The 15,362-nt window shown below is 37.2% G+C and overlaps 1 protein-coding gene across 1 annotated transcript; it reads left to right on the forward strand.

Annotated features, from left to right (window-relative positions):
• Positions 1 to 5,350: 5,350 nt before the first annotated feature.
• On the forward strand, positions 5,351 to 14,434 carry LOC125595404 (separase-like). The gene is made up of 23 exons (XM_048771182.1): positions 5,351 to 5,893; positions 6,143 to 6,550; positions 6,645 to 6,770; positions 6,851 to 7,048; positions 7,207 to 7,323; positions 7,473 to 7,754; positions 7,861 to 7,959; positions 8,067 to 8,189; positions 8,306 to 8,641; positions 8,717 to 8,806; positions 8,940 to 9,179; positions 9,268 to 9,391; positions 9,478 to 10,074; positions 10,271 to 10,496; positions 10,582 to 10,684; positions 10,770 to 10,955; positions 11,085 to 11,110; positions 11,199 to 11,431; positions 11,526 to 11,715; positions 11,835 to 12,231; positions 12,454 to 12,678; positions 12,753 to 12,849; positions 12,959 to 14,434. The coding sequence occupies exons 1-23, from the start codon at positions 5,351 to 5,353 to the stop codon at positions 13,348 to 13,350; spliced, it is 5,358 nt and encodes a 1,785-aa protein (XP_048627139.1). The 3' UTR covers positions 13,351 to 14,434.
• Positions 14,435 to 15,362: the final 928 nt, after the last annotated feature.

Consider the following 15,362-nt stretch of genomic DNA (forward strand, 5'->3'; position numbering starts at 1 on the left):
TAGACATGAAACCTGATTGATTATGGACATGATCTCCATGGACAGGAGATCATGGACAGCAAATCATGGACAGAAAATCAGGGACAGGAAAACTGAAGCAAAAAATGTGTGAGACTGATTTAAATATTTTGCCCGAAGTTTTGAACGAATTTAAACAAGTGGAGGCAAAGATAGAGCTGTTGGAGTGTGGAAACAAGCCAAAGTCACATGATATGCTAAGGAAGAGAGAGAGAGAAGAGAGTTGTCACTATCTGAAAGTAACTTACCCAGATCTGGTCTTCATTAGTTTATTCATCTTCATTTGTTTATTCATTTTCATTGTCCTATTTTCCTTGCTAGATTTATTTATGTAACTATTAATCTAAGGAAAAAAGGTTTCTCAAATATTCTTGTCTCTCTCTTGGATTCTCTCACATATCTCTCTTAGTTCTTCCCAAAATCTCTCAAATAATTCTCATTAACTCTCATTAATTCTCATGGTATCTGAGCTACAGAGCTCTTGAAACCTAAATCTCTTCCGCAAATTGTTCTGGTTTATTTCTCTTTTTCTTTTAAAATCTCTTATCATTCACACCAGTCTCTTTCCTCTGTTCTTAAATTTTTTCCAGTTCTGTTGTTGTGATTCTTGATGGATTCAAGAGAAAACTCAAGAATGGTGGTGTGATTCTAGTTACTCTTAAAGGAGCTAACTATCTACATTGGGCAGCTATCTAAGACAGCTCTTGAGGCAGAGGGCTTTGGGAGATTGTTGAAGAAGGCAGACCACAAAAAAAACTATCCTAGGAGAGGATCGTAAAAATATTGTTGTTGCTGATGCTGGCACCAAGAAGAAATGTCAAGAGGACCAGTTGGTGTTGTCCATTCTTCAGCACAGCCTCATTTCAGGAAGATTACTCCTATTGTGAAACTTCCAAGGAGCTGTGGTATAAACTTCAGAAGGTGTATGGAAACAATCCAACATCAGTAGACTCTTTGAAGTCAAGAGGACTATCAATACTCTTAGGGCCTGACTGGTTTAAACGCAGCAGTTGCGAGAGTTTTGCGGATGCGGACGATTGCGGTTTCTAGCAGTTTTAAGAGATTTGTACGACTGTTACTGCGGCTAAAAATTGGTGCATTTGTAGGAGACTTATGACTGGTTAACTACCAAATGCGGTAACGGTCAAATAATAAATTAACAATATTTATATTTAACATACTTATAAAAATATCAAAAATCATAAAATTATAATAAATATAACATTTATATTTAGAAAATTATAATTTTAATTTAAAAAAAAATATTGAAATTTTTTTTATTATAAAATTTTATAATTTTAATTAAATATAATAGATATATTTTAGTATTTTTATAATTTCAATTTTAAATTTTTTATTAAATTTTTTTACTTTTCTATATATATATATATATTTTAAAAAATATATATATCGGTTTGAAGCGATTTAGAGCAATCTGAATGATTGTTGCAAACCACCAATAATCGTTACCAACCGCAAAAGTTGCGTTTGCGAGTGGTACCGGAAAAACCAGTCGTCCCCTTAGTCAAGAGGGCAATGATTTTGATAAACATTTTCGGAAGTTCAGATCCTTGTGGGTTGAACTTGAGATGTTCAGGCCAGCAACTATTGAACTTGATGTGCTTAATCAAAGGAGAGAGCAAGACAAAATCTTTGCTTTGCTGCTTACCCTCCATCCAAGCTATAGCGACCTCATCAAGCATATCCTAAGGAATAAGGAGCTACCTTCTCTAGATGAGGTATGCTCTGAGATTCACAAGGAGCAAGGCTCAGTTGGTCTTTTTGGAGGAGGAAAGAAAGATATGGTTCTTGCAAACCAGGCTGATGGAGCAGCAAACAGTATACCTTCTCTACCAAGGGTGAAACTTGTCCTTGAAAATGTACCATCTACTGCAACTGATAGTGTTGAGAGCGCTCATCCTGATCGTGAGGGGGACAGTAGAAATGTTGAGCAGTCTACACAAGCTCAACCTGAAGAGAACTCAGTAGCTCATGATCAAGATGAGATGCCATCAGAATCAGAGGCTGAGATTCAAGTAGATGCGCCAAGTGAAAAAAATGAAACATAAACTAAGCAGATACAACCTTTGAGAAGGAGTACAAAGATCAGGAAACCTTCACACTGGATCAACACAAGAGTTTACTTCAATGCTGAAGTTGTATCTCACCCAATAAGCTGAATCTGTTAGAGATGAGATGGGAGACATGATCAAGAATGATACATAGTTTGAGACTGAACTTCCAAAAAGAAAGAAGGCAATGACAAGCCGGCTTCTTTACACTATTAAGTATGGAGCCAATGGAAAACCAGAAAGAAAGAAGACAAGACTAGTTGCAAGGGGTTATACTCAAGTATATGGTGAAGATTATCTAGACACTTTTTCACCAGTGGCCAAGCTTCACACTATAAAGATTCTCTTGTCTCTTGCAGTCAACCTTGAGTGAGATTTATGGCAGATGGATGTGAAGGATGCATTTCTTCAAGGAGAATTGGAGGATGAAATCTACATGAGACCACCTCCTGGTCTTGAGAATATAGCGAAGCCAGGAAATGTTCTCAGATAAAAGAAGGCAATTTATGACTTGAAGCAATCTCCAATGGCTTGGTACCATAAATTGAGCGCCACCCTCAATGGAAGAGGCTTTGTAAAGTCAGAAGCTGATCACACCCTCTTCACATTAACTAGTAAGCAATGTATTGTGGTCATCTTAGTCTATGTGGATGACACTATCATCACTGTAGCAACAAGGAAGGTATTCTCTCAACTAAAACCTTTTTTTAAATACCTTTGATATCAAAGATTTGGGAGAGTTGAAGTACTTCTTTGGGATTGCGATCTACCACTCTAAAGAGGGGTTATTCTTATCTCAAAGGAAGTACACACTTGATATTTTAAATGAGGCAGGAAACCTTGGGAATAAAAAGGCCAAGAATCCATTAGAAGAAGGATACAAGGTGCTGAGAGAGGGGGAGTATGAGTCTACACCATTTGGAGATATCAAGAAGTACAGAAGAATGGTGGGCAAGCTCATCTATCTAACCATCACCAGACCAGATATGTGTTTTGCTGTGAATCAAGTGAGTCAACACATGAGAGCTCCTAAGGTGCATCATTGCGATATGGTGGAGAGGATCTTAAGGTACCTAAGAGAAGCACCTGGCCAAGGAGCATGGATGACATGTAACAAGAGTACTGAAGTTGTTGGATATTGTGATGCTGATTGAGCTGGAGACAGAGTTGATAGGAGATCAATTACAGGCTACTGCACCTTCATTGGAGGAAATCTGGTCACATGGAAGAACAAGAAGCAGAAGGTGGTGTCTTGATCAAGTGCTGAGGCAGAGTACAGATCAATGAAGAAGCTCACAAGTAAGCTTATATAGATCAAGGGACTGCTAAAGGACTTGGGTATTGAGATCAACACACCCATGACTATGCATTGTGACAACAAGGCAGCAATACACATTGCTCCAACTCAGTTTTTCATGAGAGGACAAAAACACAGTGAAGTGGACTGCCACAAGGTGAGACAGGCAGTGGAACAGCAAGTGATTCTTCTATGCTACACAAAAGTGAAGATCAACTAGCTGACATATTCACCAAGGTAGCTTGCAGCAAGGTTTGTGAGTTCATTCTTCCTAAGCTTGGACTCATAGACTTCTCTTGTCACTGATCATCTTGTCATGAAGTGTTCTACTCTTTTTCCTTTGTTTGGTTTTTGTCCCAAGTAGTTTTTTCAAGTATATGTTTTAATGAGGAAATGCTTCATGGTTTCCACGCTTGACTTGACCAAGTCCATATGGTCAAGTTTGAGGGGGAGAGTGTTGACATGAAGAGAACAAAGAGCAAGACTAAAGACATGAGAAACTGATTATCATGAATAAGAAATCATGGACATGAGATCATGGACAGGAGATCATGGACAGAAAATTATGGACATGAATCATGGACAGGAAATCATCGACATCAAATCATTGACAGAAAAACTGAAGTAAGGAAAGTGTGTGAGACTGATTTAAATATCTTTAATAAATTGCGTTTTGTAGACTGCGAAGAACATACGACAAAGAACACAAAGTGAGAGAGAGAGAGAGAGAGAGAGAGAGAGAGAGAGAGAGAGAGAGAGAGGAGAGAGAGAGAGAGAGATGCAGAGGAGAGAGAGACAGTGAGTAATGGAGATGCAGAGGAGATAGAGAAATTGAAGAATGGTGAAGGGGCAGTTGCTGTAAGGTACGGAGAATAGAGCTGGGTAAAAAACCTGAAACTGAACCGAATCCGATCTGAAAAAGTAGTACCGAATCCGGACCGACGTTGATAAAATATCCGAATGAGTTCAAAATTTTGGTATTTAGATAACCGAAACCGAATCCGATCCGTACCGAAGTATTATGGGTATCTGAATGTATCCGAAATAGACTTATATACCTAAATATATTAATTATTTTTAGATTTAATATATATTTAAAAGCATCCAAGATATATAAGATACTTTTAAGTTATCCAAAATACTTGAAAATATATACAAATAGTTAAAAATAAATGTCTAAATAACTAAAGTATAGTCAAAACACTAATAATACTTAAAATATATATCGATTATGTATTCAACTATTGAAACAAAACTAATAAACATGTTAAGTTTAAGTATTTTGACATATGTTATTCAAATTTATATGTAATATGTTTTTTTTGTATAGATTTTGAGAAATTTAAAGTATATAATAAATTTTAAAACTTTAAAAATAATTTAAATGGGTTATCCGAACCCTTACCGAACCCGTAAAGATCCAAACCGAACCCAAACCAAATTTTAGAAATATCCGAATGGGTCTGACCCCGAAAATCCGAAACTCGAATAGACCCGAACCAAACCCGAATGGATACTCGAACGCCCACCTCTAAATTAGAGAATTTTGAAGCTTATCTAAATAAAAGTGATTTTATTTTGAAATTGAATTTTTTTTTTTTAATTAAAAAAAAACTATGTAAAAACGAAAAAATTACCTCCTAAAAGTCACTTTAAAGATTTTCTTATTACGCAGCAAAAGTCGCATTGTACTTTTGAGACGCATTTTATTGTGTACGAAAGACATTAGTATCCTCTACCAAAGACAGAACCAGCTTTCTAGTTAACATTGACTTATTCAAAACAAAACGTGGCTCGACTTATCCTCTTTTTTCTTCCCCCACGACTCCCTACTGAGAAAACCCTAACATCCCCTTTGTTTCCAATAGACGACTGTTACTGGTGCGTATCAGAATTCTTTTAAGGTTTAAGATCTCTTTCCCTGGGGACAAAAAAGCCCTCATTTGTCCTCTACCTCTCCCCGATGACTAGCCACGGGAGTTCCATGGATTGGCTCAGACTTATCATCACCGTTAGTAATAGAGGCGGGTTTAAAGCCGTTTCTGAGAATGCTGCATGGGATAAAGTTGGTCAGGAGTCTGGATTAGGGCTTGGTGCGAAATTGATCTATGTCAAGTATCTCGCCGCACTTGCTCGATGGTTGAACAGTGATTCTAGCCCGGGGTTGCCTGGAACCTCAAAGGATCTGATTGCTAGGCTTAGAGACTTTGTATCTCAAGCCAAGAGCAACTATGAGTTGAGGAAAGTAGGAGCAGAGTTCAAGTGGTTGCTTGAGAAAGTTGACAAGGATCACTCTTCGCCTGGGAAGATGAAACGGGAATGTTCTGTAGAGACTTTAAAATGGTTAAGCGAGGCTGCTAAGGATCCATGTGACACATCTAATGCTTCTTTGCCGGATAGATCAAAGTGGGATTCTTATGGAAGTGAAGAGCCTTGGAAACAGCTTCTTCTGTTTAGGGCCTCAAGAACAAACACTACTGATTCGGCTTGTGAAAAGACTTGGCAGGTGGGTGTGTATATTTATTTGAAATCATGAATTGCATGTGTCTTAAAGCATTTTAAGTAGTCGCTAGTAGCAGCTTAGGAAATGTTATTGCTAAGAACATTCTCTATGCTGTCCCACTACACAGAGGTTGTCCATCGTGTGTGATTGAAACAGAGTCTAATCTCCTATGGTGATTGTAACTATGTCCTCTCTGATCTAACTATTGTTGTTCCATTCCAAGTCTTGATCATTTGCTTGCGTTTGTTTCAGAAAATCCAGAAGATGCATCCATCTTTGTATCGGGATAGTGCTGGGCCTAGTTACAATCTAAGAGAGAGACTCAGTAGTCAGTTTAACGAGAGGAAAGCTGGGAAGGATGAATCATGTGGTCTACTTTGTTCAGAGTTTCAAGCTCAAGTACCTGACTGGTCTCTCATCGCCTCTGAAAGCGATTCAAAGTGGTTCGACACTCTGATGCCGCCACTTAACAAAGAACAAAACAATAATAATCGTCTTACTGAAAGAGATCCTATTGGAAATGGTGACAGCAATAAAATGCTCACAATGCTGGTCTCAGCTATGGGAGAGTGTGCACTCTCGATCCTTAGAGAACCAGCAGTGCCGCAGCATTTTCTCGATGGGGATTCACTGCATGACTTCTGCATCTCTGCACTGAAGGTTAAATGCTTACCTGTGGATTTTATTTAGACTCTTCTTTTTGTAAGGTCGTAGTTCTTGGCAAACTAACCATCTCAAGGTTTTCCATGTTTAGATCATTTCCTGCCTAGTTGAGGATGTAATTGCTAGTCCGTGGATTTCACCTCCAGAGCTCATACATCTATGTGCTTCATTTCCTGAAACTGGTGACAATATAAAGCATTCTAAAAAGGTTGCATCCGTGAGCTCTAAATTTTCATTTTATTACAAGTTTTTTGCAGTCTAGTCTATTTTCTCAATATTGATGGTTGTACTTTGCAGGTTTCCATAGCGTTCGAGTTATGTATTAGAACCGTGTGGAATTGTGTTAGACTCATCTGTCTGAAATTTGAGTCTAACTCATCTGAGGATTTTGTGTCCGAAAAAGCAGTTACTGATTTTGTGAGCGAGGCATGTCGCAAATCTGCATACTATCTGGATGTTCTCGAGCAATATGGAGAGTTAAAAATTGAGGAGCTTGTTTTTTTTATTCTAGAAACTTGGTCTTTAGCTAAAAAACTCATCGCAAGTTTACCAGACCTTACACCAATAATACAACAGTGGGTTAAGGTAACTTTATGCTTCAGCGTTTTCCGCTTGCTTTCTAATTCACGCTTCTAATTGCATTTTATCATCAGATACAACACAAGCGTCATAAGAGTCCTGATCTGGCTGACTCATGTACACTCTTTCACTCCTTGCTGCTATCTTCTCAGAAGATTTCGAAAATAGTGACTGGAAATATCTTGGAGCAGGTTGGGATCCTACCAATTACTTAATTTATGCAATAGATTTCCAAAGCAATAAGTGACATGTTACCTTGCATTCTAGTTTACTTGTTATATATATCTGTTGTTGTCATTTACAAATAAAATGAACTTATATTCTTACATCACACGTGTAGGAGATTCTTGCTTATGAGGAGTTCGTTCCTGTGTGCTCAAAATTATGTCGCGCAAATCAGATAAAAATTGCTGATATCCTTTTGAAAGATGTTATCATCACAAAAGATCTATTCTTGGAGAGAGCAAGAGTTTTAACATGGAAAGCAAGGATTGCTAGAGCTGAACAAGAGCGTGTTGAAAAAGAGTGTGTTAAACAAGAGGGTGCTAAACAAGAGCCTGTTGAACAAGAGCCTGTTAAACAAGCACGTGTTGAAAAAGAGCTTTTGAACAAGATTGTGTTCGTCATTTATCAGAAGGAATATCTAATTTGGTAATTTATTTACTATGTTTAACAGCTTAACTACCGTTCAATTCTTTTTGTGAATGATTTCTTTGTCATTGACACAGGAAAGCATATCTAATGAGGGCCATGAGACTTGTTTCCAACTAACTATTATATATTTCTTAAGAGCGTTATACTTCCAAGAAACTAAACCAGAGTCCAAGGTAACATCATTGAGTTACGTCAATTTTGTTTATTTATTTATGTTTGGTCGCTAATGTCTATAATTGTGTGCTATTTTCTTTACTTCTAATCCTACTTTTATGTGCAGCAAATTTTCGAAGACATTAACAAATCATTGAATCTATGTGTATGGATTCAGTCTGGTGAGACTATGCCCCTGGAAAACGTGATTCCTCTACTGTTCAATGTAATTGATTTGGTCTCAATAAAGGTATATTTTGTAATTTTATCATATTAAAATTTATTCTCTTGGGATATACCTCCATTCATTCTGATTGTTTTACAATTTTTCTAGCCTTTAATACTTCTATTTTCCTCCAATTTTAGGGTTGGATAGAGCTCCATCAACGGATATACGACTTGATGTTTAGAATATTTAAAGGGAGAAATGTCAGATTGAAGGATGCTTTGGCAATGTTGTGGGACTGTAGACGGCTAAGTCATGCGTTATGTCCTTCTCCAATAGATGATGCTGTCATCACGGGATTATCATGCTACTTTGATGAAATATCAGAGTCAACAGATTTCTGGAAAAGTTGCTTGCAGTTTTCAAAAGCAAAATCAATTGGGTTCGAGCTGAGCATACATGAGTCAGACATCACAATAGTTGAGATTAAACGCACAGCTTCCAAACTAGACACAACTTCCAAACCAGTCTCAAGTGTAAGAAATAGATGTATCTATTATTTTCTTCTAAATTATACTGTTTGGCTAAAATGTGATGATTTTGTCTCCCAGGATCCACTTCCCTGTTTCTCGTCTTTTGTTGCTGCATCTCTATATTATGATCTCTGTGAAAGAGAATTGTCATGTGGTAATTTATACAAGGTAAGATAGTTTTTGAATCATGAGAGTCTTACTAGTATATACTATATAGCAACTGATTGTAGTTTTTTCTTGATACTTTATGAAAGTTTGTTTTTTAATATCAAGATTATTAATTATCTCCCTTTTTTTATAGGCTCTCTCTTATGCTACGGAAGCACAAAGGATTCGAAATTTTCTTCTAAGAAAATGGTTTAGATTTAGTGGGAAAACTACACAGACAGTAGAAATAATGACTTTCGACTTTAAGAAGTTTGAAGTTTCAAGTCTTAGAGATACCGATTCATGGCCATGTGGAACTTTTCTCTGGGATATTAGCCGCTGCTACTTAAGCCCTTGGATTTTGCTCCAATGTTGTTTGGAAAGTGTTCTTCAGGTCTTGTTTTTTTTCAAAAAAAAAACTTCCTTGGCAGTTGCTTGGACTGTCACTATTTCTGCATTGTTAATCTATTTTAAAAATGCAGCTTGGTGGTATTTGGGAGCTTATGGGGGAAAGAGATAGGGCTGGAAACTTGCTATCTTGGGGAAAAACTGTTTCATCTATTCAGAGCCTACAACCTTTTGTCCTTGCATTTTCTCTTGCTTTGGGTATGAAGCTTCATTAATTTTTTTCTGCAATTTGTCTTTTTTCCTTAGGCCATGAAAGCCACTTATTTGTTTTTTCTGTCCACTAGGGAATCTCTACAATAAAATGCAGTGTAGGGATCTAGCAGAAAAGGAGCTCCAGAATGCGAAAAAGCTGCTAACAGATAGTCAAAAAAATTTTCCTTGCCGAAACTGCAAGCTGATGTTAGAGGTTACGTTGGATAAGCAATTTGGAGACTTGTCTCAAAGACAATCTGAGAGTCTGTATAGTGCAGCCTTACAAAAAATATGCTGCCCAGCTTGGAAAGGATGCATTAATCAAACAGCCGAGGTAGAGAAACCAAGAGACTCGAAAATGAGGCGTGGAGGAGGTGCTCTAATTGTGCATGCTTGCGAGATGAAGGAGCAGCCTATTATAAGGTTGACTCGCTCAATGAGTCGATCACTTGAAGAACGACCTCAAAACTTTCCTGCTAAGAAGTGTAGATTCATTGATGAATCTGATATCTGTGATGCAAAGGGGTTGATGCGGGACACTAAAAACAGAATCTGCGTTTGCATCAATAGAATAAGCCAGCAGCACCTCTCTAACGAAGTTACAAGATCTGGATTGCCGAATAACTTTATAAGTTTGAAATGGCAATTTTACCAAAGGAGGCTTGCGTGCACGGTTCTTGTCAGCCTTGGTATGCCCTTATCCCTTATAATATTCTATTTTTATACTTTTTAAAATGCATGTCCTTAGAAATTAAAAATTTCGGCCTAAAATTACTTTCTTTTCTCGGCTATGTCTTTTTTCCAACAAAGAACGGATTACATGCACAGATTAATGTTCGACTAGAATATTGGTTGTTCTAAGAGCTAAACCGATTTTCATTTCAGGAAAATGTTTGGCTAAATCTGGAAAGGTTCATCAAGCACATGGGGCAATTTTGCATAGCATCGCTGCTTTGTATAACAGTACCGTATCCATCCTCAGCTCACCTTCTTCTCGCAGTCCATTGCTGGATTTTATTGGGAAGGAAATCAAAGGAGATGTATTTGGTCTTGATCGTGCAAGAATATTATACAACTTGTGCAAGTTGAGTCTTCAAACTTACCACTCCAGGTTCGTCATATTGGTTAATATACAAATTTAATAAAATGCCAATTTGTAAATTTCACCAGACATCACTGATCACTACTTTGTATAGGTCTGTTTTATGTGATTTATCACATATTCCATATCAGACGCTGGTTTCATTGTTAACGTTGGCATTTGTACTTAGCAGAGAGGATCCGATACTCTGTCGAAAGGTGAAGCTTTTTCTTCTTCTTATGTTTATGTTTTGATAGTGATTTAGCATATATTAAAAAGAGACTGGCTGATGTACAACAACAGATTTCAAGGTTGCTTGCTGTGTTATACTTGGTCTCTTCTATAGGGTCTGAGTTCTCACTCCCCTGTGACGGGGAGCTTTCTTTAAGTCATTGGGTTACATATTATCATCAAGCCTCTCTTGGTGCTAATAGCAACTACCACTTCTTGTCAAAATTTATGAAATCAGGACGCAACTCAGATAAAGAGGTTGGTAAACAAAACTAATTTCCTACGATCTGTTTTACTGGTTATGTTTGTTGTATCTTAATATGTGTATCCCTTGTTAGTTTTGCTTAATAAGATAAGTTGCACTGACCAAAACATTCTGATCTGCAGGCTTCTGAAGAATTCGACTTTCTCAGGTCTTAAAGCTAGAAAACATGGATTAAAGTTGGATTTATTTGTTTTTTTTTTCTTACTGAGTCCATTGTCTTTTACCTGACACTGCAGGCTTGCTCCCAAAAGCACCGACGGTCTTGTTAAGTTTGCAAAAAACTTTTTCAATGGTCTACCAGAAACGACAGCCATCTGCATTAGCGTGCTTGGAGGCACACTGAGTAAATTGTTGCAGGAGTTATTGAAAAGCCCCCAAGTTTGTGGGTGGCTGCTCTTGTCACGGTTGAGCTCAAAGAGTCAGCAGCCTTTAGCTGTACTTCTGCCAATTTATTCTTCACTTGGAGAAGGTAAAATTTATACTATCCATTGGTTGATCAAGGGGGATTTCCTTTCTGTCATTGTTACTTGATAGCATAAATAATTTTACCAACACCGAAGCAGGTGGGATTGAAAAGATGGATAAAAGATGGGATTCTCCATGGGGTTCCACAGTGGTGGATGTTGTCGCTCCAGCATTTCGATTAATATTGAAGGAGTACAACTTTACTGGTTCTCAGGTTCCTATGGAAGATGAAAAATTGAGGTGGAAGGAGATAGACGAACTTGAACTTCGTCTTAATAAATTGCTAAGGTACACATTCCATGCGGAGGTGATGCATATAGTGAACACACTTATAGTTGCACAATTCGGGACTACAGCATATTTCTATTTTTAAAAGAAGCGTGTTGTATTATTGTTATTATATACAGAAACCTTGAAGACACCTGGTTGGGTCCCTGGAGGCATCTGCTTTTGGGAGAGTCTTCAAATAGTAAATCGCATGAGTCCACGCAAAAGAAGCTGGTTGAAGAGCTAAGGGCCAAATGTAATATGGAAGTAAATGAGACACTTCTAAAGGTTTTCCTTGGAAATGACACAGCCAAGGACGGCGACTCATGGATATCTCAGCTTTGTTCAAAGAATGGTTGCTGCATAGGAGGTCATCCAAGTGACCATATTGATGAAGAAAATGGAAGCAGTATATCTGATGACCTTCGAAGTAGGTACCGGCTAGCCTTACAACTGATACGGGACTCAGGGATCAAGCTAGAGGATTATAATGAGAAGAGAGAACCGATAATACTTGTGTTGGATCATGAGATTCAGGATGTGCATTGTTAGAATAGAGTTTTCTTCTTAAATACAACATAGGAAAGATATAATCTTGCTCATTGATTCTAAACCCTTGTTAGCTTTTACGAGTATTAAAATTAAAGGAGAGAATACTAGAATATCATATGGTACTGTCTGATTGTATTCAATGTTATTTGTGATTACTTGATGTGTAACATGTTGTATTCTCTGAAACACACTTGTTCTGTATAATAGATGCTTCCATGGGAGAACATTCCAACATTGAGAAGACAAGAAGTATACCGTATGCCTTCTGTGGGTAGTATATCAGCAGTGCTTAAGAAAAGCTGTTACCGAGAAGATCCTTCTCCCTTCCTTGTGATCGATCCTCGAGATTCTTGTTATCTATTAGATCCGAAATATAATTGCAAAACATTGCAAACCGTGCTTGAAGGATTGTCCGAGATTAAGGAAATCAAGGTAACACATATATTAAAATAAACTGATATAATTCGTCTGTCTTGGTTGTTACCGATCATATTTGTTTTATACAGGTAGAAGCTGGATTAGAGCCACCTGCTCCTTCTGCTCAGGAGCTAAATGATGCGTTGGGAAATCGTGATCTTTTCCTATATCATGGGCATGGTTCTGGTATGGTGGTCCTTTCCCTTACATAATACACCTATAAGAAAAAAGTTCAAATTACTGATTCGAGCCATGCAATGGGGGGGGGGGGGGGGGGGGGGGGGGGGTGGTGCAGGAGATCAATATATTCCCATGCGGAAAGTAGAGAATATGAACAAATGTTCTGCAGCTTTTCTTATGGGATGCTGCAGCGGTTTGCCATATAGAGGAGGCAGATATGTACCAAAAAGTGTTCCGATATCTTTCCTGCTAGCCGGTTCCCCTGTCATTGTGGCAACCTTGTGGGATGTACCAGAAGATATTAGCCAGTTTGTGAAGGCAATGTTGGAAAGTTTCTGGAGAGAGAGGAGTGATGATGTTAAACCAGAGAGAATTGGGTCGCTCATGGCTGATGCACGTTATGCCTGCGCTCAGCAATTCTTGACAGGGGCTGCCATCGTGTGTTATGGTGTCCCAACTGCTATCACAACAAAGAGGAAGAAAAAAATACTTGAAGCCAATGTTTGAAATTTGTTTTGATATACTAGGAGGGCATTCAAAATATTGATGATTTAGAAGATTTTTCTTCCTTATTTTTGTGTTTCAACTTAATATTGAATTCAAACCACGTATTTCTCTTCATATGACTGATATCATAAAAAGAATTGTTGACGTCCATTGAAGAGAAGTGATGAATCAACGAATGTGATTTCTTCTCAAGATTCATATGTGAGAATCTCTGATGTCCACAAAAGACTGAGGAAGCCAACTACTCCCAATCAACTGTTCTTTAACGTCCACAAAAAAATTCCTTCACGCGACGTGTATGACTAAAAATAACAAGAGACATGGTTTGGTCTGGTTACTACTGTGACTTTCATAATCATACACCATGTGCATGTCTTGGAATCATTGGTGTTGAGGCAGAGCCGGACCTGAGCCCTATCCAAAACAAAAAAAATTATTTAATTTTTATTTTTGTTAAAATATGTTTTTGAAAAAAAATTAATTTAAATTTTTTTTTAAGATAAAGTATTTTTTGGTTACTTAAAAATTTAAAAGAACATTTTAGTCTATTATAAATTTTTTTATATCATTATAATTTTTAAAATCTATTTTTTTAATCATTTTTTATTTTACATTAAACATTTATATATTTAGTATATACAAAAAAAAAATTTTAAATGGGGTCCCATTCAAAATGTTTTACAAGCATGGGATCAAGCTCGGCTCTGTGTCGAGGAACCGAGATACGAATGGTTTGATGCCAAACCTTAAAAGTGAGTTTGACTCTTCTCTCTAATCTGTCAGCCGGTACACTTACGTCCAGTGGCGGAGGTAGTTAATAATGAGGGGTGTCATATGACCCATGTGAAATCAAAGAAATTTTTTATATAACGTCCAGTGGCGGCCGGTTTAACATTTCGAATCAGTCGGTTTAACATATGGTCTAAACCAACCTGTTATATAAGTTTTGTTATTGCAATGATTGTCGTTAGAATAATCCGTGGGAGAAAACCCATTATATGGGTTATTTTAATTATGGTTCGAGTCTTTTTCAATGTGTCTCTACTGCAATTTCTCTAATAATAAATAAATATTTAGACTTGAACGTTTTTTCTGGTTATATTTTGAGCCTCTTCTTATTACATATGATCTTCGACATTAATGAAGGTTGTTAGATAGTTGCAACTTGAAATAAGTTCGTAACCTATTCGTGATGCAATTTTGATATGACATGTAAAGTGATTTGTTTACAACTGACTTTTCAAAGTGATGTGTGTTGGAGAAGTATCCACGTTGTGATATTCATATGACAATAATAAGCAAACAGATACTGCATGAAACAAATAGACCATTCAGTCTCATTTCAGATACACTAGATTGAAGACTATAAGAGCATGGTCTTGGGAAACTGAACCCAATTGGCCAATATTAATGAATAATGATGTATACAAACCAATCTTACTTAATCTGATTAAAAGATAACAAAAGTTTGATGTTCCAAAAAGATAAAACTATATACAAACCAAACTTTAATAGAGAAAAGTATATGGATCTGATGGGCTTTAGATAGAGTGGACTTTTTTTTTTTGAACAAAGAGTGGACTTGCTTTACATATCTTGGACTGAGACACTCACTGGACCAACCATTGAATTTTGTTTCTTTCATCAGAGATTAAGAAAGTCATATGAACCCTGTAATCTAAAATTAGCAACATCAACCTTTGATTCTTAAGTTAGGTTTGTGGTCTAATAGTCTCCAGATACTCCACTAATCTATATTATAATAGATCAGTTTTTGCTCACTTCTCAGCGCGCCACGTCATCGTTTTGTGGGCCCCACTTTTAAAAAGTATAAAAAAGTGTCAAGTCTATGGCTCGAACCCGGGTTATTGAGATATAAACACCAACATTTATACCACTAAGCTAACTGATACCTTTGTACATTGATGGCCGAACCTAATATATATTTATGAAGGTCGGAAGCCATTGCTTCTTCGGCTTCCTCTGAGGGTCGGACCTACAAGTGTGTTATG

Source organism: Brassica napus, unplaced genomic scaffold (assembly GCF_020379485.1).
Source record: "Brassica napus cultivar Da-Ae unplaced genomic scaffold, Da-Ae ScsIHWf_1056;HRSCAF=1488, whole genome shotgun sequence".
Classification (NCBI taxonomy): domain Eukaryota; kingdom Viridiplantae; phylum Streptophyta; class Magnoliopsida; order Brassicales; family Brassicaceae; genus Brassica; species Brassica napus.